The sequence below is a fragment of the Musa acuminata genome, chromosome BXJ3-11 (genome assembly GCF_036884655.1).
Source record: "Musa acuminata AAA Group cultivar baxijiao chromosome BXJ3-11, Cavendish_Baxijiao_AAA, whole genome shotgun sequence".
Classification (NCBI taxonomy): Eukaryota; Viridiplantae; Streptophyta; class Magnoliopsida; order Zingiberales; family Musaceae; genus Musa; species Musa acuminata.
In genome coordinates this window covers 26,307,348-26,332,505 of record NC_088359.1, presented here as the reverse complement: position 1 = coordinate 26,332,505, position 25,158 = coordinate 26,307,348, and the positions used below count along the sequence as shown (strand labels likewise).

The window sequence follows — 25,158 nt, the reverse complement described above, 5'->3', positions numbered from 1 at the left end:
TTCCACAGCCTCCCGATTCCTTTTCTTCCCCATTCCAATTACTACTCGACCCTCCGCTACCGCCACTCCAAACTCTCCCACAGTCGGAGATAGCGATTGCCTCGATGGCTCGCATCTTCCCCGAAGATTGGGCATTCGGAGAGGCAGGCGGCGCGATCGACGGAACCCCCTCCGCCGGCTCGCTCTAGACCGCGCCGCCTCCTCTCCTAACGCCGATCGTCCGAGATGGCCATGGTCCCGTCGTCATCGTCCGCGCAGCCGTCGCAACAGCCGCTGCCCCCACCGCCAGCCCACCCCCAGCCTCTGCCGTCCGATAATGATGGGAGCAACGGAGAGCTTCGAGCTTTGGATTGCAATCTCGCTTCGCTCTGTGACCACATCCAGATGGGGGTGGGGTTGTGGGGTGGGAGGAATGGGGGTTTTCAATTTGATTGCGATACTATGGTTTAATTTTTAATCATTATATAGATTTTAATATAAAATTTTTAAATATATTGATCAAAATAAAAAAAATCTTGACATGTCATTCATGCATCAACATGTTATATGTTTCGTCAATAAAATTGATGATATTAAAATAAATAAAATTAAATATTTTATTTTTTTTATAATTATATAAAATTTAATATAATTTTTTTAACTCTAGAAAATAAGATAATGTATAATTGTCTCAAAGGTAATTACACGTCCTAAGGAGTCTCAATCGATAAAAGGTATGACTCAATGATATTACTAAGTGTTGATATCCATGGATGGATGAATAGGGGATGTGGCCATTGATCTATGTTGTGCCAACTAGGCAAGCTAGGAAAGGAACAAAATGATAGTTTGAATAATTGTTGTCCCAAGTTTGAACTTGTTAGGTCAGTTTATTGAATGTTTCGATAGAAAATTACGATAGTAGGTGGGAGTGAATGATGGGTAATTATGCCATGGAATAATCAATGGAAAACAATGAGTTCAAGAATTGGGAAGATGGGGAGAGCTATAGATCATTCTTATTAGTTCTAGAGGGATCAATATGATTTTCTTGAAATATAATGGAATAAGCGTTTCTTAATTGTTTGACTAACATGTTGATTCGAAACATTCAAGGTCCTACTTCATGTTAGTCTCGGTATGAAGTATTAGTATTGTCGAGCAAGATTGTGCAAAAATATGTGGGGGTGTATGCCTGACAAAATCTCTCCGAAACTTAAGTTAACTTTCGAGTTGATGATTTGGATAAGATGCCAAACAAGTGTCAAATGCATTAAAAAGAGATCATTACACTTGAGGCCATACTTTAACAGCATGAGTGATTAGGGGTCTTCTTCAAAATTAAGTGTAATTAAACAGTGCTAAATCCAAAGAATGACATAAATGTGAATGCAGTCATACCGTTTAAAAGATGAGTATCACTGAGAACTCTTCTTTTGTTTTTCAAAGAAATATAATAATTTTCAATTATTTTCCTTTAGCTTATAAATATCCTATTTAGAGTTGAGTTCTGCATACGGCAACATTTGTATGCATTCTATACAGGGGGATAATGAACAGGTTTGAGAGCTTGCAAGATTCGTATATGTTGCATGATGACATATGCAATGCAGACTGGGAGATGGTAAGATTGTTCTTGGATAAAGCCATTGAGAATATTGGAGAAATAGAAGAAAAAAACCAGAAATTCACTCTATTTAGCAGTTCCAATGTTCTAGGCAAATTGAAGAGAAAAAAAAAACTCAAAAACAAACAATAATCATAGCACATTGCAAATCAACATTTATAATCAAAAGGGCAAATTTAATAAAACTGATCCTGTTTTCATCGTTTCAAAAGTTTATCGACTTTGCAAATGACTCTGTCATGTAAAAAATTACAATGACTCGAATTCCTAACAAGTAATATTAACTTACATCTTGTTAAATGAATAGACCTAAAATGACTCAGGATTTGTAAATTAATTATATGAGTTTGAAAAGAATTGGCATCTATAGCAGTATAACCATTCCTGTACAAAATAAGATTACTCTACTACATGAAATAGCTGAGTTCCGGTTTCTTCCTCGATCCGCCTTCCCCAAACAGCTCATTCCACTCGTGAAGCTGGGCCATGTTGGAGGAATCAGTTGAAACACTACAGTAAACCTACATGAGAACCATGATGTTATCCGTATATATTCCCAAACGAATAAAGAAACAAGTAAACAAAATGACACTCATTTTGCAATTTTTTCAAGCTTTTTTTTGTTGCTACAAGATGTCATATACCTTGTCACTAGGGAGATCCATTAATCATGCACACAGAGAAGTCATACTTAGACAAACTTGATACGACATTATAAAAGAAGGATACGACTGTGACTTAGAAAGAAAGAAGCATATGCAATCTGGTAAGTCCGAATGAGTTAGAGAAAAATAAGGTAAAAAACAATCCAAATAAGTTAGAAAATAACAGCAAATCAGCACTTTGAATTGTGATTTTAGTAAACACATATCTAGCAAGCATGCATTCAAGATGAATAGTCACACTGAGCATTTGTTACACTAAGTTGAGGGGTAATGATGTAGAGAATATAAGGACCAACAAACATGACATGGGGATCAATGAGAGAATCAAGGGCAAAGATGCTATCTAGATTTCATGAAAGGTCATGTTAGGTATAGATGTGCCTGCAACGGAAGAAGGGTGTAGTATAGTTGTGGTAGACTGAAAAGTAGTTCAGTAGTGAGGTGGCATAGCATCTCGATATAGTAAGGAAAAAAATTAAACATGCATGTTAAAATATAAAAAAAAAATTTACCAGTTCATGTGCACATTCAAAATCATCCATTCTCATAGCACGAATGTCATCACTACCATGCAAAGCAGGTAATGGTCGGCCCTCAGACAAAGCTGCATCTCTATCCTACAGATGGAAAGAGTGTAAATTAATGAATCATAGATGAAAAGCAAAGTACCATCGAACAAATTAATGTTTGGCCTAACAAAACAAAAGCAGAAAAAATAAAAAAAGTCATCATCACGAGCCAAAACTTTCCCATCAATTCAAGTTGTTTATGGAACACAACTCAAATCCAAAACACCACAGCAAAAATATCAAATTTGGTCAATGGTGCAAAATTCTGGCCAAGCATGACAACCAAATGAGGGAGTTGCCTGGAAACTTAAATTTAGACAAGGAAACCATCATTTAGACAACCAAATGAGGGAGTTGCCTGGAACAACTCTCCTAAATTCCCTAGTGGAAAAGTCAAAACGAAGGAAAAAATTCAGTAGCATTATGCACAACTACATTGAAGGTACTCCCAATTGTCCTTGGGAGTCCTCTGAATCTGTCAGTGGCTCATCGCCATGCAACATTGATGGCAATAATGGTCATCAATCTTGTGTTCCCATGTCAGGTGTAATTAATTTCATCCCATATATGTTAGCAATAGGGCAGAGTGTTAAGAGGCGAGCATGTCACTTTCATAGATTATACAAGTACAGGAAGCAACAGGCTAGTTTACATCTCTTTTTCAAAGAAAGTTCAAACCTCGCTTGCTCCCCCTCACATTTGGAGAAACCAATGAGATACTCGTTGACAGACTAACAAGAAAATGGTGGTCTCTTAGAAATGATTGCCCTTGGTCTTCATCCACTTGGTTAAATTATACAGAAAGTATCCAATGACACAAACATATCTCCAGATGTTCATTATAATCACTTAGAAATATTGGACATAAATAATAATTAAGAATATAAACCTCAAGAAGAACAAAACTATAAGGTTTCCTTTAAAAGAACAATGAAAAGTCACTACCCACCATTTTTTAAGGAATGAGTCAACAAAGCTGTGGAAACTCATCCCAAACAACTAGAGTTGATATAATAAAATTATTAGCACCTCTCCAAGGTAACTCTTTTATCTTAAAAATTCATACAATAAAGTGCTAGTTGACCTGCAAAAGTGAAGATCCTAAAATTTGCACTAATCAAGTTAGCATTGTGTTTTATGACAATTTTATGCCAAAATGTGCAACAGAATATGCAAAAAAAAAAAAGAAGAAAAAATGTCTATTTATATGACGCCTTTTATGCACTTACTGCAGGGAGATATGATATTAAACCTTCCTTATGATTAGTAGTTAAAACAAGCAGAAGTTGTTTTCACAAAAATTGTGACAAGTAGTCCTTGACAAGTCAAATGGAAAGTACAAGATTAGAAACAAAAACAATGTCACTAATGTCAAAGGAAACCACTAAGCACAACAAAGAATGAAAATATACATAGCGCAAAGCAACTAAAAGTGTTAGCTTGAATTGGTAACAAACCTTCGTTTCCTTTTCTAGGAGTTCTCTAATGGGGCAATGTGCAGCAGCAACACACAGATTCTGTAATTGACAGGTGTATCAAATAAGAAATTTGCTTTGAACCAAAAAGGACACAGAAACGATTGAAAATGACAGTCCAAATAACATCATTAATGATGACACAAACCTTCAGATCACTTCCTGAATATCCATCAGTCATACTTGCCAGAACTTTTAAATCAACATCTGGCGCTAGATCTTCTTTGGCTAATATTACTCTAAGTATCTTTTCTCTATTGGAAGCATCTGGTAAGTTTACCATTAATCTGTCAAAAAAAGGAACAAAATAACATGAAGATACATCTTTGGCAAAACTGAAAACAATAGACTAATTTCTACCTTCGTGGAAACCTCCTTATCACAGCCTCATCAAGGTCAAAGGGTCTATTGGTTGCACCTAAAACCAACACACGTTCTTTATCTTTAGTGCGTAAACCATCCCAGTTGACCATAAATTCATTTTTCATTTTCCGCATGCCTTCATGTTCTCCAGAATTTTCACGCTTACGCAACATGCTGTCAACCTATAAGCAAATAACTCATCAGGAAATCTATTCAAAAGACAGTATATGAGAACATATATCAATATCTATTGCTTCATAAGATGACTTCAATAATGAAATCCTAGCATAACAGTTGAAGAAACATCAATTGACTTCAGACTAAATATTTAGCTGACCTCATCCACAAAAACAACACTGGGAGCAATTTTACTTGCTAGTGAGAACACTGCTTTCACATATTTCTCCCCTTCGCCAAACCACTGTTTCAAATAGAAAATTGGATATAGCTAGAAGTGAAAAGAAACAAATACATTATCAATTATCAGATAGTTTATAAATACAACTTTACCTTTGAACTTATGCTCGACATGGATATATTGATAAAGTTTGCACCTGCTTCTGTAGCAACAGCTTTAGCGAGCATTGTTTTTCCTGTACCAGGAGGACCAAAGAGCAGTATCCCCTTACATGGCTATGACAAATTTTCATTTTTGATCAAGTTAGAAACTAAACTAATTTAAATTAGGAAGTTTATTAACATAATACAAGCAACAAAAATTAGCGTACCAACTGAATAAGGATCCAATATAAAATTCTTGATAAAACTGCTGCTAAGGTTATGGAATCATGAACCAACTCCAAACTGAAATAGACTCAAGAACATAAATATTTTCCTACTGGATGGAAAGTAAACTAGCCTGTCCTCATTATAATAAATTATGAATCAGCAAATTGATATTTTAGTAGTCAAGTCCTATGCAAGCCTTTTTCTCAACAATCTGGGACTGCATAACAATATAGACAAAAAAGGGTCGTCCTAGCGCACGAGGCTCCAACCAATGTGGGATTTTGGGATGATCAATGTATGCATTATTACTTTTGCAAGCGAAGGAAAAATTGTATGATTCAAATTCTGTTCGCTCAGGTCCAAAGGAGCAAATATATTGCTTGAAGTTTCACATTGGATAAACAAAAGTGAAATTCGAAAAAGAAAAGTAGTGAAATTCATAAAAGGATCAGCTAAAGATTTGTTAGGTAATAGCATGCAAGTCCATTAAATAGAACTAAGTCCAAGCTAGTACAGAATGAGGAGGCAGATTTTGTGATTGGATCAGATACCAAAGCTCATTAAGTTACATATCTGGTTGCACTTAGATAGAGATCTAAGATGGGCTAGCTTAATGAAATGCACTCTATGGAACCCCAGTTTAAGGAGAGGAGCCATAGTCTTAGTTTAAAAAACGCACTTCCATGTAAACAAATAAAGAGATGTCTAAAAGAATAAAGAGCATAACGTACAATAGTGTAAGAAGTATCAACAGCATATAAAATATTAACAAAGCAAATCCATAATCATGCTCAACAGCAAGAGATTAAACTAGAGATTTCTTTTTCTTCTAAGCAATAGCTTGGATATTCACACCCAGCTATCTCAAGAAGAGCAGCATGCTTATATTTCTTGCAGCTTTGCAGTTGCATGCAGAGGCATGGTGAGTTGCTCATCTACTAAATTATAATACGAAGCTGACCATAAATAACTAAATTTTGAACAAGAATTCATATAGAAATTAGCTTTAGCATTAATGAGAACGCAAGAGTATTATAGACCGATAAAATCATAATGTCAAGAACAGTCTGCTAGGTTCATGCTAAGAAATTAATTATTTGAATTACTTGTATGCCCTTCTCTGATTACAATTCTACAGTCAGACTCTATCAGCATAGTTTTGACTTTCAAAAAGAATTCTAAAGGAAGCATATAAAACTATAATCAAGTTACCAGCAAGCTCCTTATGGAACAAAGGGAAAACTTTGCACCTGGCATGTGAACAACTCAAAAATTGTTAAAATATATTAATATACCTTTGTCAATTGTCCTTTACAGAACAATTCTGGCCTTTGCAAAGGAAGCATCACCAACTGCTTCAGTGTGTCTTTAACTTTTTCTAAAGCTCCTATATCATCAAATGCAATTCCAATATCATTAGGAGGAATGACATCAGCAAGAAGTTGCTTCTCAAATTCGTTCTCAGTTACCACATCCTGGAAAAAGGAAATCAAAGATAATGATAAGTCAATTTCTTATTATGTTGGAACAGGGCTTTGCACTAAATGCTGAGAAAAATTATCTAAAGAAATCATTTTTGAGAATGAATTTACCTAACAGATTCTTAGCTCAACAAAATTGTATTAGGAAGAGATAAAGAAAACAATGAATATGTATGTGTATACACACACACACACACACACACACACATATAATTTTGGGTGCATAACCGCTACTAGAGAAAAGAAAGGAGATACCCATCTCACATTGAATGTATGTATGCATGCATATGAGAAAAGAAAGGAGAACCATCTCACCTTGAGTGATCTTTTGGTACTCTTTGAACCACTTTGAAAGCTTTGCAGCATATGGAGACCATGCTGGATGCTGAAGGGTGAGAAAATAGCTAGAGTTACTTGTAGTTATATATTATAAAATATAAGCAATATAGATAATGAAGAATAGACAACCTTTCCATTGAAAGAATGAGCTTTGTTTTCTTTCCAGATGCTTCAGATGTGTTCTTAAGTTGGTGACTAAAAGCAAAACCAATTATTTTATCCACACCTGGAACATATACCTATTAAAGATGATATAAAACAGAAAAATGGAGGGAACTTTGAACTAAACCACTCACTTTCACTTGAAAGTGTTTGATCCTTCATGCATATCTTTTCAAGATCATCACACTCTAATCCATTGCGATTAAGGAACTGCAAAATTTTAAGAATATAAAATCAATGTGCATAACACACATTTATATCCCATTGAGCAAACACATATACTATAGTCTAAATATAAATCAACTCCAAACATACAACTGCTCTATTTTTTTCTTGAAAAAAGTGTTTGTGATCTGCCGAGCAACTAAACCTACTTCAAATGTTATCTCCATTTTCTGTTTTTCACATGATTACTCAACGATTTTTTTTGTGTGATAGCATAAAGATTCTTACGCATACAAAAGTACAATATCAAAATAAAAAAATAAAAAAATGCAGCCTGGTGCACAATCTCCCACCAATGGTTTGAAAAGAACAGCCGAGTCAAAGAAGCACGAAAACTGACACGACTACACAGCATTTTTAAAAAATTAGGATATGGACACAACGAGGACAATGCATTTCATAGAGTATCAAAGAGACTCCAATTGTAATTGATATATGTTTCTTTGTGATGATCTCTAGATTTCTTTCCTTGTGATACTGACGATCTATTTCCACACAGAATCTAGAGGAGATGGCCCTATTGTGAGGGCCATGTGAGAGAAGTGCCACACACGACGGTCACACGATGAAGAGTGCAGGAGCGGTGTCATATCCCACAAATACAAATGAAAATAAATAAATAAATAAATAAATATGGCTGGACACATGTGTCGACGATGTATCGTTCGACACATGTCCAACATAGATATGTCCACCAAAAGTATGTGTCAATGCTTCAGAGAGCCACGTTTACAAGTTCCCCACAAGGGTCAGAAGAGGCTTGAAATGTTGAATATACAGTCTTATGCATGTGGAGAGGCTATTTTGGTGACTTGAATCCTGACACGCACAGCTCAAAGGAGCAATATTGCCATGACATCTTGGTAATCCCTCAACAAGCATTCAAATTTAACTTTTCAGCAAACATTTTGCATAACTAAAAGGTCCAAAACAAGGACTAATAATGTCACAAAATACATGTTGCTGTGAGAAACATTTATATTTCCCATATCTGTCCTAGCATACTTGCAAATGTGCCCAACAGTTCGTCTGCTTAAAGCATTAAATATTGGTGAGTAAATTTTTTGAAGCATTTCTACTACAATAATTCGAGAAATTAATATATTTAAAAACTGACCAGTCTTCACAAACATAATATAGTGGTCCATCAACTGACCTGTGCCCTCTCACATCTCCACCAAAATAGTCAAAATAATATGAAGCGAGCCATAAACATAACCATATGAAGAGAATACGTGATTACAGAAGCATATGGTATAAGAGGATTACCCTGATTTTCTCATATTATACAAAGAAGACAACCAAAAATTTGATTTGCCAAGATATCAAATATGGCAGAAGCTTTTACAATAAGATAAGTGAGATGCAATCATATAAAAGACTAACAATAACCAAAACTTGAAAACATCAAAACAGGATATTTAGCTGAGTTTATCAAATATGTTCTGTAGAAATTGTTATAGATTGTCTAAAAATTAATGAACTTACAAGCCGGATGTTTAGAATGTTGGACCTGGCTTTAAGTGTTTCAGCATCATGATCCAACTTCTTTTTCCATTCTAAAATATGTCCTTTATCCTGAAAATTCTTACACATGATTAATTTTGATCTTTCTACAAAAAAGAAAGAGAAAAAAAGGAATGAATCTTTTTAAAAATAATATACCTGAGGTGGCTGGATGATAATCTTATTTGGGAAAATCTTTACAAGTTGCTTCGTTGTTTTCGAACTTTCTTTGCTTCTCTCATGCAGCCTAGTGGAGCTATCCTGCAATTTTACTAAAAATAAGTTAAACACCAAAAAAAGGAAATCTAGAAAAAAGAATTTCCATGCTGATTTTAAGAGCACATGCAAGAAAGCAAAGTGTTTCAGTTATGAGTGGTTGAAGTAAACATAAAACAACATATCTAAAACTATATCTTGTAAAATCTCAAAAAAATAAAATTCAAGAAAAATTAAGGCCTCAGAAAAAGTATCCATAAAATATTACTCAAGCATCTCAAGAGTATCCAAATGTGAAATGACATGCAACCATATAGGTGACATCCAAATCTTTGTCTTGGAGAAACTCAACAAAGTAATAAAGCTTATTGAAGTATAACTTCGTGTTTGGAAAATAAGATCTCCACTGCAAGTAGCTAACATCCATCTCCATGTCTTGGAGGAAATCAGTGAAGTAAAAAAAAACTTGTTGAAGTATAACTTCATGTTTGGAAAAAAAGGATTTCCACTGCCAAGTATAAGCTACCTGCATGATTGCCTAGACTGTAGCATGCCATGAAACATAATCAACTGCAATAAGTGCTATGTATGCTTTAAGAAAACACAAAACAAAGTTAAAGTGCTACATATGCCTAAAGGCCCCAAGAAAAAAACTGTACCATGTGACGAATGAATATCCAACAATTTGTCAAGGTTTAGCAACAGGGACTGCATAATTAACATGATCCTCTATTCTTAACTTCATTCTCAAAACTTTTCTTATTGGTACATATGTACATAAACACTTATATTTTACATGATACTCCCTCATATTTCTTTTGTTCATATCAACCTGTCTGTCTATTTCCTTCAACCTGAGTTTATTTCAAGTCAAATCACATTGGAAAAAAACCATTTTGCCCTTAGGTAATCTAAGTTTAAGTGCAACAATGACAACAACTAATAATATCCCAACTATTTAGGATCAGATAATGAATCTTTTTGTAAAATCAACCTCTATGCAGGTCAATATCCACAGTTAAATTGAGGGGTCACACATCTACCTATGGTTTCTAGTAAAGTATTCTCAAAGTCACTCCTTGCACCACTAGTCCTAATTAATCCTAATCAATTCATCTTGTCTAACTTTGAGGATCGTTCTTTGGATATGTTCGTAGTGTCTTAAATAGTTTTCCTGCATGTTTTTTTTTGTTGGGTACTTTTGGTTACACCTAGTTTTTCATGAATAAAATATTTATTATATAATCTTTTTGGGTAGACATGCACATCCACCTCAACATTATATTTTTTTTATCCACTAAAGTGCATATCATTAACCATCCAATACTCCCACTGATAAACCATGTCAAAACTTAAATTGTCTTATAAAGTTTCCCTTTAATCCATGGTTAAATAAAACTTGAACTTCTCTCCATTGTAACTGTTAAATTAAAATTGTCTTATGAACAATGATTTAATCAATCTCTTTGCTATTGGATAATACATCCAATATACCAAAGTTTTTTACCTACAAGAATGCCCATCCATCTTAACTACATCCTTGGTTCATCTTGTGGTATTACTGAACATATATTTCAAATATACAGTCTTAGTCCAACTTAGTGTAAAGCCTGCAGTTCCAAATGTTTATCTCCATAACTCTAATCTAAAAGAATTAACCCTGACCAAACTAGCACAAAAACTGTGTGTGTGTGTGTCTATATATATATACATACACATATATATACATACATATATATATATATATATATGTATATATATATGTATATATATATATATACACATATATATGTATATATATATACATATATATATGTATATAATATATATATCGTGTGTGTAGTATATATATGCATATGATGGTTGAAGGAAATTTAGGAAGAGTAATTTCACTAATTAACATGGGCTTGAAACAGGGTAGACCTTGTTAACATCCTTGGGATCATCGAGAGCCACATTAAATTGACAAACCCAAAAAACATGCATAGATTAGGCTTATGAATTCTCGCATCAAATTATAAAAGTTATTTATAAATATTTCCTTGTGCTTTTTAATTGGAACTCAACAACGAGCTCTAAGTGGAAAAAAAATGGAATAGAAAGGAGTCAACAATGGAAATAATCTTTCTGCCTACACAAATAAGGCTAAGGTACATCTACACAAATATTGGAGAAAACCTTCTTTATTCCATAAAGAAGACAATAGAAAGCAAACAAACACGGGAAGATCCTGCAAAGACACCTAGAATCAAGCATCCATTATAAATCCAGCTAAAGAATCCTTGTGGCAAAATTTGAAAAAAAAAAAAAAAAAACTAATTTCTCATCTTTCTGATCGCTTTCTCATCTTCTATCTACTGCCCCTAATCCTATTGCCCTCATCATTTTCTATATTTCATTCTTCTAAACATGAGAGAATCAATGAGATCCCATCAACTAGCATTGACAAGGTTGTGATAATTTAGGATCTTGACAGTTTTGAGATCATATGTGATGAAATAAGTATATACATATGGATGCATTCCAGTTCTCTTATAAATAATTTCTTTCCATATGTTTTATCAGATATTGCCTATATGTGAAAGGGCCTTAAATTAACATATCTAACCAATATTGTAGCATTCTTTTCCAAGACTTACATGTTTATGAATCTGTACTATTAATATCCCAACCACTCATGTTTAATGAATTATGTGCACTTTAAAAACTCAAAATTGTACTCAAGATCACACTCATGGTGTTTAGGTTTGTTTTCTCATTGTAATAGTAGCTTTCAATTTACATTTATTAGTTATAATTATGTAACATCAAGTTATCATGTTTTGACCACAAGGAGAGTCTTGTGAACCATGTCGAGTCTTGCTATGCCAGTATTGATTACAATATACTGTTTCTAAGAAAATCTTTTACTAGTTTCAACCATGGTTTGATGTACCACTCCCTATAGTTCGAAACAAACGATACATACATGTCCGCCAGTTGACCGGTACATGGACCAGCCTATTTCAAGTGGATGCAATAATGGGTGGCATACCAGTTAGTATACCTCTTGAATCGACCAATATGGTCGAAACTCAACTATCACCGATTGACACAGATCAATAATGATCGGATTTCAATCGTACAGATCTCCTCTTGGGTCAAACCATGTTCCAATGGTCATATTAATTGTTGGGTCCCGTTTTGGCCCTTTGGATCCTCCCCCTCTTTCACTCTCATTCTCACTCTATTTCTCCCTCTTTCTCATACTCTCACTTGTTTAATATTTTTAATTGACAATCGATAAAAATCAACCTCTTGATTTGGATAAAAGGTTGTAGTCAGCATGCTTTCATCAATGTTATCGAGTGGATGGAAACATAATTGGTCAACGTTCTCCTCGAGAAGCTTGTGTATATGTGCTATAATATGTGTTTGAGGTTGTGATATGTTGACCTCCACAAGAAAACAAACCATCCAAAGATTGATCCTTACGATATCCACTTTTACAACGAAGTTTCTCAACCAATCTTGGAATGGCTCAATGTGACGAGAACCTAAGCGCACAAAAGGTGATCCTTTGCTTAATAAGGCTGGAGGCCCTCTACGTCCATCTCGTTTCACCACGAAGCTTATAGAAGAGGAACAACATTAATAATAGGAAGAGGAGTGCTCTATGTCAAAACACGATAGCCGCACATTGGAGAGTCGATCTAGTAGTGGTCATGGCAATTCAGGCTAGGATCCACCAAACATATGAAGGGGAAGGGGAAAGGTGCGACAAGGATTGACGAGCAATAGTTTCAGGTTGGTAACGAGACCCTGTCTCCTTCATAATCAAGATTTGTGAGGTCCTTGGAGACATCAAGGTAGTCTATCAACCTATGGTGGTGACAACGATAGCCCACTTAGTCTAAGGGTGGGGCATGAGTGAAGAAACACTTTACGCATATTACCCAAGATTCAAATCACGAAACTCGAGGGTCCACTAATATCATTTATGTTTGGAAGGATAGAGGAAAGAGAAATACAGTCGATGCTCAACAAAGCTCAATAGAGTCTCTACAATGTTGATGCTAATAGGAGCTTATCATATTCACAACTATCATATCACAAAGGATCTTATGGCCAATATATGTATGACAATAATTGATTAATTTTTTCCAAGTTTGATCATTTCTATGCCTGATTTCAATGTTCGTGGCACTACATATCCTAATCATACTTACCTAAGGAGGCTCCTCAAACACATGTTGTCAATAGTGATGAGGAAACAATTGTTACCATATTGAAGCATCAATGGCACCCGATTCCCATTACAATACCTAGTGTTGCTCCAAGATTGGGTATGACAAACCTATCATATCGACATATAATTTCATAGGATCAAGGAGCAAATATATATAAATGTTATCTCAATAGTTTGTATTGTTCAAATCTTAAAGTATTGACACCTAATTTAACATATTAACTCTTTACTTTATAGGTAATTCAAATTCAACAAAGGACCATGAGGCAAAGTTATTCCTCAATGGATCCAAAACGATAAAGATAAATTTTCATCCTATTTATCTATGGCTTAAATACATTATATTCTTATCTAAATATAATTTATATACAAGAAATAGAAGAAATCCCTTAAAATAGGATTATTTTAAATTGTGGGCCATTTTTGGTTCTTTTTCGCTGGTACCAAACGATACATATGGATAGTCAACACAACAACATTTCTTCGTTTCAACCAACTTGGGAGGCCAAGCCATACCATTTAGACAACATATAATAACTCCCTATCACCGGCTTAAATCTATTTTTTTTGTTAATCTTATTATTCATTGTGCCAAACCTTCTTGTCGACTTACATGAACTTCTCAATCCTAACATCCTTCAAATCCTCCTCATGCACTCTTTTCTTTTACGAGAATTCTTGTACAACTTTTGCCAACAATTGCTAATATATTAAAGTTTCACATAATGGGATTTTACATAAGCTAACATTTTTTAAGTCAATCAAGGAAGAAAAGATACTGAATTTTTAATAGGCCATACTATTCCAACATAACTTTGATTTATCGACTAATAACTTTTTACTTATTTTCAGATATTATATTGATCCTGAAGGGTTAGCTCAACAATTGAATGGTAATTTCCTGAACCTGACCATTGAATACACGATTAAGGAAAAGACAATAATAATAAATTTTCTATCACAACACAAATTCTAAAAAGCACGATGTTAGAGACAATTCAATCTTATTCCACTGGGGAACTGTCAACAAACCATGGTTTGCAATACCGTACCATACTGCTCAGTACAGGCGGTACGTATCGATCCGCTATCAGACCGATATGGATGGTACATTAGTACACCTTAGTGTACCAAGCTCGGTATGTGCTGTACCGACGATAGCTGATCGGTACACCAGTACGATACGATATTCAAAACCTTGCAACAAACAATTGAAAACTCTTCCAAAAAGGAACTAAATCATCAAGAACGATGTTATCTAACCATGTACCATAAATAACTCCTAGAATGCATAGAAGAAATCTTGACAGGAGTAGGTACCAAAAATATGACAAATAATAGCACATCAGATTTCCTCGAGAGAAAACTAAACTTTACCATGAAAGCAAAATCAATCATTGCAGCTTGGTTGCGTCCAAATTTTGTAAAAAGAAGACCGCCACGATGTGCCTGAAGCACATACACTACAGTCAATATCATCCTCTAATTGGCCAAAGCAGATAGAAAAAAACCAGTCATAAAATCAGATAACTAAAAGATGGAATTACCTTCTCTCTGTGGCAATCCATCTGGGTACTAGAGCAGACAGCAAGAACACCTGCTGGCAAGGAGTCAATCTTACCCTTCATAAATAGGAATATATCTGTACTAGCTGACACAAACTTTTCAGTGTCTTTGAGAAACAATATTAAAGGGCCATGTTGGCATTCTTCGGATACAAACTGAGGTCAGAAAGAAAGTCCACAGTAAGAAGTTAAGAACAATTCACAGAACAGAAAGTATGAATTGAAACAAAGAAAATTGGGATCCACCTCAAATAATTCATTTAATGCAAGTTTTGCTGTTTCTTCATCCATAGAAGTATCTAGGCGAATAGAGTCAGCTGAACAAGAGAAAAATAAGAGAAAGACAGCAGAAAGTTTAATTCTGAAGTGAAAATATGAGGTGGCTCATTGCTTCATCAAAGAATCCAAGATGTTATAGTTGAGAAATCTACCGGTACAAAAGAAGCCATGGTCTTCTTCACAAAGGCCCCCAAGGTTGTTACCGTCAGGAATAGGCTTATCAAATCTAACTCCAACCTTGGCGAATCTATTTTCTTCAAACACAAGGATTACTTTTCCATGATAACCATAATTTGGACCTCTGTATATAAATATAGCAAAAAAATGAACCCGGTGACACAGAAAACAATACCAATAGCATCTTCATATGAAGCTTTAAAAAGTATAATTGAATACTTAAATAGTAAAAATAGTCCAACTTGCTTCTCAAAATCACAAACTCCAAGGACATAACAAGAAGTTTGGCTATAAGATTACTTTTAACCCTTTTGCTTCTCAAAATCACAAACTTCAAAGACATACAAAGAAGTTTGGCTATAAGGGCAATCTTAACTCTTTCTTCAATCTGAGACCAAATTATCTAAGAAAAAAAATTTAGCCATCATTTGAACTCTACTTGCTACTCTGTGAAGCAAGAAATAAACCACACAAGAAATTCAAAGTACTTAACTAAATAAACAAGTAAAAACTTAGGAAGGAAAGTTTATGCAAATAAACGATCATGCTTTCCCACATTCATGAACATGATAATTATATCTTTCTTAGCGCCTAAAGAGAAATTGCCACTTAAGTAAGCCTCACCAGCCTTACAACACTGCAAAGATTCTGCAGCAACCTGGTTTTTTACCATCTTTGTAGCTACATAGTCCTTGACCATCTTCATCAAACTTAACCTCTAGCCTCTATCTCTCATCGTCACTACCTGCCACTCACCTCCAAGCTACCCATTCTTGCTTCACCACATGCAAGCTCTACTAAGTAATGTCATGCTGCTCTCACAGGGAAAGATGTGGTCATCTCAAAGTTTGGGTGTATGGCAGGGACCAAATAGCAAACTCAGGCCATCAAAGAAATTAATGTGCAACAGCTTGCTATAGTCTGGGCTAAGCCAGGGTCTTAATATTTCAAGCTGATGACCCTATGCATTTGTAATTTGGGCTTAGCCAGGTTAACAATTTTATAAAGTTGAGCGGAGTTTGGCCTTTTATAGGACTGAGCCTAGCTTGACTCGTTATCACCTACATAAATCATGAATTATTCAGGAGACCAGATCCAACCTAAATGAATCCTTTACATGCATGTGATTAGACAAGCATTGGAGACACAATGAGTTCCATCGCTATTTTTAAAACAAAAATATCCAGATTTTGCAATAAAACAACTATGCCCCATAATCTAAAGCCCGAAATGGTACAAAACGAGGGTATGTACTGGTCCGCCAACTGATCGATATGCGGACCAACCTGTTTCGAGCGGTACACACAGGAAAAGGGTGATATATTGACCAATATGGTCGAAACGCGTGTTGTATCGGCTGATACGAGTCAGTTCCGATCAGAATTTGACTGATACCAACTCAAATCGGGTCAAGCTTGACCCAAACGATCAAATTCACTATTGGGGCCTCTTTTGTGACTTTACATCTCCCTTTCACTCACTCGTTTACTCTCATTCTCTCTTATTATCACTCTTTCTCACACTCTTGCTTGTGACTAAGGTTCCTAATCAGCAATTACTGGTAATCAAAGTATTCATTTGAATAAAAAAGGGATGGAACTCAAAATCTAGTGGAATTTCTCTCCAATTTGAAGGTATTTAACTTCTTCCTATGTTTTATTTATCATTGCATATAATTAGAGTCGTATTAATGCATATTTACAGATATTAAACATGCTTAAGGTCATTCTCTTGAATTAGTCCCAATTAGGTCTATTGTCTTACATTTAGACCCAAATTGGGGGTATTTAGAGTTAATCACTGTTTTATATATTTATTATTCCTCATATACACTCTATTCTTAATTAAATTTAATATAATTATCATTAAATTACAATAGAAAACCTAAAAAATGATTTTTTTGTGAATTTTCAATTATTTTTTCTTTTCCTGAAAACCAATACGTACCAACAGACCATCATATAGTATGCCAGTATCGTATGTGCAGATCCATTTATGAACTGATACATTTAGAATCTTTAGATTCTACAGATTCTAAATTTGTCACTATCTACTTGTATTCATTTCTCACAATATATCTAATAGAATATCTGACAAGAATTGACAAGAAGTTTGGATAAATTGAAAAGATTTAGATAAAATATCTACAATAAAACGAAATAAAAAGAAATTGACAAGAATTTCACAAGAAGTAGGAAAAAGAATAGTGTTGGAGTCTAAAAATCATAATTGAGGATGAGTAAGAACAAAACCTTGGGCCTAGAGGAATTTCTCTTGATTGCATTGAACCCACATACTTTACTCTATCACCTAGATAAGCCATTGTCAAAATTAACCATTTTGAGATATGGAGCTAAAATTGAGAAGATTGATCACTTAAAAAATATTCAATACGATAAAGAGTAAAGTAAAAAAATGCCTTTTTTGAATGGGTAGGATTTTGATGAAGCAGTTGATGCCTCCTGATTTACTGAAGATTCAAGGTCATAGAGAGATGAACCCATGATATCAGCCTCAACACTAGAAGCCTGTCTCCTACGGTGCCGACAAGCAGATAATGCAGTGTGTTGCTTCCCAGGGAGGCTTGGTTTATCCAATTTTTGAACTTCTTTAAAGGACTCTGAATCCTTCAAAGGAAGTACCTGATACATTATCAAGACATTAATAACTTCAATAGAATTTTTTATAACATCATCCTGTTAAGAATGTAGACAAACTTTGGGATGTTACAAAGGCCTTGGACACAAGGCAGGCAAAAGAAAGTAAAAGCAGTAGAAAAGAATTCATGAATGCATAGACCACATGTAAATTTTAAAGAGAAAAAAAAAGACTCAATTATAAAGGGGGAAAAAGACAAGAGTAGAAGCTACGAGAACATTTTTAAAAGAAAAAATGATTCAACTGTAAAAGAGAGGAAAAAAAGGAATAGAAGCTTACATCCAGCAGTGTAAAACAATCTATTATGAGCATTCTAGCACCAAACTCTTTGGCAAGTGCCTTTACCAAAGTTTCCTGATAGATTTCAGATCCTATACATGGATTGGCAGAATAAGCATCTTTTGATCAGGCAGCAAAATGCAATCACTTAAGACATCACAGGATAGCAAAGCTGCATACCGGGTGGGCCAGATAATAGTACACGTTGGCTCAAAGATGATATCTCTGTTGTATACTTCAAGAACTCTTTACGTTCTAGATGAACAAAAGCACATGATAGGAGAAGATGTCTTGTGTTCTCACTGTAATAAGAAAACAAGTTAGCAAGGTTTGGTCCAATCGAAGATTTTACCATTACTTATGATACATATTATAAAGGACCTCACACTATACAAAAGATGATTAAGCAATGGCTAGAGAATACACACTGTTTATAGTTAAAAATCACATGTAACAACCAAATACACTAGAAAATGCTAAAATTAATGAGTGAAAAAATGGAAAGGCTAACCATGACAAAATACACGAGATCATCTTAGAGCTTAAGGTTTACTAGTTACATAAATCCAGTACTACTTCTCATTTTTTTAATAAAAGAGCATATGTAGATGTGGGTGTAATATTAACTATCACATCTAAGCAATCACACCAACTCAAAAAAGAGAAAACATCCAATTTAATTGATAACTAATGAGCATTGCATTACAAAAAACCAGCTTAGATGAAACTCCATGTAGACACATGTAATTGAGATAACACATCTTTATGTACAGAAATTACTCATATGAAGTTCACAAATCAGCATGAGGATCAACACCAATAATGGACAATAAATTAGGACAGATCAGATCAGATGGGAAAAGCAAGCTCAGCAAAGAAAATTACTCTGAAAATAGAAATACACCAAATCACAAAAAAAAAGTTAAACATTTAAAAATTTATGAAATAAAACCAAGAACATCAAGAACATTATGTCTTAAGAGATTATATTACCTTCATATTTCACAGTTATCAAAATTATCAAAGAAAATAAAATTGTAATATAATAGATATTTCTATTAGAAAATAAAAATATAACATTATACTATAATTTTCAAAATTGGACCAGGCATCAATCAGGTTAAGCCTCGAGTCACTAGCAGACTCATGAGTTACATGGTGGCAAGAGGGGGAGAAGACAGAAGTGAGAGGAAGAGAGGGCAGAGGCAAGAAAATTGGCAATGAAAGAGCGAAGGCCACAGAAGGAAAGAACAATGAGGGAGGGTGAGAGTAAGAGAGGGAGAAGGTGACAGCAAGAGAAGAGAAGATAATCAAGCAGAAGCAGAAGCAGAAGAGGTGGCTTTGATACGTTATTCACAACAACCAGATTTTAATCGGGGTATAATCCAAGGATCCATGCATGCTCAAAGACGTAAAACAGTTATGTTGCTTTTACGGAACTTCCCTCTTGTATCATCAAACCATCACCCATTAATACAAAGCCAAAATTATTTGATTCCAAATTCAGAGCAATGCCTATTGTACCCTCTTGAAACTCTACTAATTCACCTGCCATTACTTCATCAAGACCATGAACACGAGCAATTCCGTCGCCTACTTGAAGTACGGTACCGGTATTCACAATCTTTATTTCTCTACTATATTGTTCAATATGCTCACGAATAATATTACTAATTTCGTCGGCTCGAAGGGTTACCATTAGTGTTTCTTTATTCTTTTTAGGAAGGAAAAGAAAAAAATAATGCCTAAACTAAAACTAAAAAAAGAAGGGCTAATTAGTTATTTCTTGCATGGCCCTGAGAATGCAAATATTAGAACTTTTAGACTTCCATGAAAGCAATCTTATTAATAACACTGGCAGATTAGAAACAATACCTCAGATAGTAGGGAAAATTATCCAAAGAAACTTCAATATCACTAGCATCAATAATTCCCTGTTTTCGGCCATCCTTAAATGCCTGGGATCTACTTAATGGCAAACTTGCTGGAGAGTCAAATTCCTCCCTTTGATCCTCAAAGAATTTGTCGGTATCTGTACTTAACTCCAACTCAGTTAAAGATTCTGCAAAAAAAAAAAAACAAAGCAAAATTTACAAAATAGTGAAGTTTGACATGCAAAATTTACCAAATCTAAGCTTTGAAGAAAACTTTCTAAGGTCTAATAGAAGGAAGTTGGTGAAACAAGAAACAAATGTGTCCTAAAATGTACCATGTTAGATACTACCATCTAAAAACCATATCTGACAAAGAAATCCATGTAACCATTTTCGATACAAGGAAGTATGCCTTTAGATAACATGAATATAATCTCACCACTAGTTGCTGATTCAGGAACAACATATAAATCCTTCTTCAAGGTTGACAAAGATGCTAGCGTTGAAACTACAGCAGTTGTTGCATGGTCTGCAGTTCTGTCCGCAAATTTAGGTCCTTCTGCAGAACCATCCATTGCCTCTGAAGAACGGTGTAAAGTATGTAAAATTGGTGTGCTCGATTTCACCTCAGAAAGTCTCTGATAAATCTGAAAATATATTAAGAAACTTCCCGAAATGGGGAAAATGTAGATATGCACTTTTTACGATCTATCAGTATTAACTACTAGGAGAGGAAACAAGACAACTTTCTCAGCAAGCCATGTAAGATAAAATAAATGATTTTTTTATTAATTTAACATCTAAAGGTGATCTTAAGGATTTTTTTTAGAAAAGGAAACTAAATTGCTTCCAGTTTTATGTGATGTCCTGAGAGACAATTTATTAGGACATTTAACAATTATGAAATAAGCAGTCAGAACTGAGGAAGGATACATAAATATGTTTTTCTGGTCTGCTAAAGACAACTTCATCTCCCTCAGCAAGGATAATAGAATCCTTATCAACAGTCTTCCCATTTACTTGCACAAGTCCTTTTGCCCCAGTAGTTTCAAGTAATGCAACATATGCACCATCATGCTGTCACAATTTTAAAAAACATTAGTTATGATAAGAAGCATACAGCTCTCCAGAGAAAATTATCAAGATGGTACCTTTGCTTTCCTCAGAACACATAGAGCTGTGCCAACAGATGGATAATGCAATTGCAAATCACAAAATTTGCTATGACCGACAGTGAATTGGGGACGGCAGATTGAATGGGAAGGATTCTAGGCAGAAAAACAGAAACATCATGATGCAATAAGAATACCATCAGATAAGACTAAAGCAAGAAACCAAAAGAAGCAAAACTGAATCAATCTTCTAAAGTGATGCTTCAACTTCTTGTCCTCAGATATTTGATGTATATACAGGCATCTTTTTTCTCAACTATGGTTTAAATATAGCAATTTTTAAAAATAATTCAAACAGAAAATAAAATGAAGAATTCAGTCAAAACTTGAGACAGCACTATCATGGTACAATCATGATAACAAACAGATAAATAACCAGTAACAGATTATGAATAAGATAAGAAACAACAACAAGCCATAGTGTATCAACTATTCGGGCTCAGCTATATATGTCAATTTCCACCACTGAACAATGTACAAAGTAATATCTTTAGTCAAATAGAGTGTACTTTTTCTTCAAAAAAATTATATTAACTCAGAAGTCTATTACATACCAACTCATGCTCCTCACAGCACAAAAAAAGACAAAGTCAGGAGGCCAATTAGTCCTCCATAAATCAGAGGACTTAGAAACTTTGGCCTGATTAGCTAGTCATTGGGCACACTGGTTTCCTGCTCTATAAACATGTGAAACCTTACTAGCTTTAAAACACTCCATATAGCCAAATATGCCTTTAATGCTATTAACAAAATGCTGAGGAGGCTCAAGCTCCGTGTTCAAAATTTTAATCAAAATTTACAGGTCGAACTCAAACTCCAATTCCTGGATTCCTTGTAGTGCGCAAAGGATGCCCTCCTTAACCACCATCAGCTCATTCAAACAATAAATGCCATCAGAGATGTGGTAGCTTCCAGCAACAATGAACTTGCCTTAAATCTTTATTTATAATTTATAGTATAACCTTTTTAGGTCTCCCTCTACATCTCGCACCATTAACACTATTGTTTCACCTCATGTAACAACATCTATATGTCTCCTTAGAACATATATATATATATCTTCTCTCTCATTATTTCCTCTTTCAAAGTTGCAATAATTATTCTCAAATAAAAATATTTCTTCTTTTATCTTTCCTAGTCAACATCAACAAAATTGTAAGAAAATATTCTTAAGAATGGAATAAGAAAAGGAAATCTACTGAATATAATATTACTTCACTTTAACCCAATCATGAAACTTTTAATATTTGGTTTACTTTGACACATATGATGCCAATTCACTTAAATGTAATTTTCAGTAGAATTGAAACATAAAATTATTTACCAAGTCAATACTTAAGAAAAGACTTGATAAATGAAAAGCAGTGACTAGCATATAAAGAAGCATCTACCATAACTAATCCCATCCTCTACTCAACTTAAAGCCTTCTCCACTAGAGGGAAAAAAACAAAATAAAAGAGAGTATAAACAAAAAGAAACATAAGCAACATCTTCAAATCTCCCAATCACCACATCTCCCCTGCACACTAGATCTTGGACTATCTCCACCTTATCCACTTCCCTCTTGTTAATTCACCAGCTAGAAAATGCCTTCTGTTACATAGAATGAAAAAGAAGTAAACAATGGAACTGTCCTTGTGTCGAAGGAACCTATAAACCAAATATTTTTCTAACTAACAAAGGTCTGGCAGCAGACTGTAGGTTATTACTTTTAAATCTCATAATTTGATGATGAAATCAAATAATGAATTTGAGAAACTAATATAAAGTGTGTTTCTTAGATAAAAGTTACAGGAGATACTTCGACTAAGAATGCATAACACCGGAGGATCAATTGTCAAGTTGATGAATCAGGCATCGAGATGAATGATCGAATGATGTGTTAGAAGATCAGATGATGTATCGAAGGCTTGTTCGACATCGATCAGAGCCTCGATCAAGTATTAGGACACAATTGAGTTGCAACTGGGCTAAAAATGAGCCTTTATTAGTGTAAAACAAGTGCAAGTAACAACGGGCTAGTCTATAGGTTGTATTGGTAGCCCATTGGGTGATGATAATGCCCAGTCCAAACAGTCGTACATCCCAGATAGTTGTTGGCATCGCCTGGCATGTCCGAGACAGTCCAATAGATGTCAAATCTGTGGTTTGACGATAGTACAGTCTGGTGCAGTGATAGACCAGTCAATACCCCTTTTTTTAATATTTTGATTAATTTGTTTTATCTTTTGGGTGTTTGGAAGCTCTATAAAGTATAAATACCTCACCAAGTTGGTGAGTTGAGACGAGTTCCCAAGTATTCTTCAGCCCAAGTATAAAGTGTAAGAGAGGAGCATGTCAAGTGTAAGGTTTATTTCTAAACCTCAAGAAGAAGCAATATATAAGGGTAGTTGATCTCTACCCATCGAAAACAATACCGAGATAGTGAAAGCCATGTGCAAGAATGAAGTTAATTTACAGTGGATCGCTGATATTATTGATCCTTTAAAGTACGCAAGGAAATCATATGCACTCATGAGCTTTCATACCTTCAAAGAACATAGAAAACCAATACTTAAATAATAAGAATAATCAGAGAAAAAAAACCAACAATTCGAACTACCTGAGAGAACAGGGAAATAAGCTTGCACCACTCGACGGCACTTGGTGGCTCTTCGTTGGTTTGTTCCACCAGCAGATCTAATTGCAGAGAACAGTCCACATGATCTATCAAATATCCACACAAAATAGATAATTCAAAACTAAGCCCGAAAGAAAATATAGGAGCAAGGGTGGCATGAACGAACAAATAGATAATTCAAAACTAAGCGCCAAACGGAAAAGGGTTGCATGAACGAGCAAACGAACAACATACCTCGGGAAGGCAATCCGGGAGGGGCAACCCCCTCCATCACCACCGGGAGGGCGTCATCGGGCGAAGTCATCTTCGAGACGACAGCGTCATCTACAGGAGCCGGCGCCGGTTCCTCGACATTAACAGGGTCTTCCTTACCCAATGCCGGCGTCGGCGGCGGCACCTCTGCCTCTACCTGAGAGATTCCGTGAAACATCAGAATCTGGTAGCCCGAGGCACAAATAAAACAGCATTCAAGGCGCCAAGAATCGCACCTTTGGGCGCTTCGCGCTGGGGGGAGCAGCAGACAAGACGGACGGCGAAGTCGGGCAGCGCTTCCCGGCGGCGGCGCTACGTCTCGTCTCGACCATCTTCTCTGCGTCTTGGCACTTCCACTCTGTTCCGCTTTCGGACGCCGAGGCAGCAGAGATGAGGAACGAGAAGAAGGAAGATAGCAACTATATGGATCAGTTAGGTCGATGAAATCCCCATATTTATACAGAGAGATTGCCATCACTCGGCTGTTGGAGTCGGAATCGGAATAGAATTGGAAATTGATGAACAAATCCGTGTCGCCATTGACGTAATGGAGGAGGAAAAGTCACTATTTTAATTTTGATTTTGATTTTAATTTATTGGTTTATTGTTTACAATTAATTGTAAGGGATTACTTTAAAGTAATACATCTATTTTTATTTTTTTCTCCTATAGTCTCGAAAATATACAAGTAATCTTGAAATAAAAATATTATTTTGT

The 25,158-nt window shown here is 35.1% G+C and overlaps 1 protein-coding gene across 1 annotated transcript; it reads right to left on the bottom strand.

Annotated features, from left to right (window-relative positions):
- Positions 1–1,868: 1,868 nt before the first annotated feature.
- LOC135652850 (uncharacterized) lies at positions 1,869–24,892 on the bottom strand. The gene is made up of 28 exons (XM_065174150.1): positions 24,678–24,892; positions 24,424–24,598; positions 24,172–24,275; positions 21,548–21,664; positions 21,330–21,473; positions 20,836–21,043; positions 20,398–20,584; positions 18,703–18,824; positions 18,523–18,614; positions 18,005–18,227; positions 17,838–17,895; positions 15,561–15,709; positions 15,376–15,446; positions 15,112–15,285; positions 14,942–15,013; positions 9,280–9,381; positions 9,103–9,192; positions 7,524–7,599; positions 7,357–7,453; positions 7,204–7,273; positions 6,703–6,882; positions 5,189–5,311; positions 5,016–5,099; positions 4,676–4,860; positions 4,464–4,602; positions 4,298–4,357; positions 2,784–2,888; positions 1,869–2,127 (listed from the first exon to the last, which is right to left on the bottom strand). The coding sequence occupies exons 1-28, from the start codon at positions 24,771–24,773 to the stop codon at positions 2,014–2,016; spliced, it is 3,417 nt and encodes a 1,138-aa protein (XP_065030222.1). The 5' UTR covers positions 24,774–24,892; the 3' UTR covers positions 1,869–2,013.
- Between the last annotated feature and the right edge of the window lie 266 nt (positions 24,893–25,158).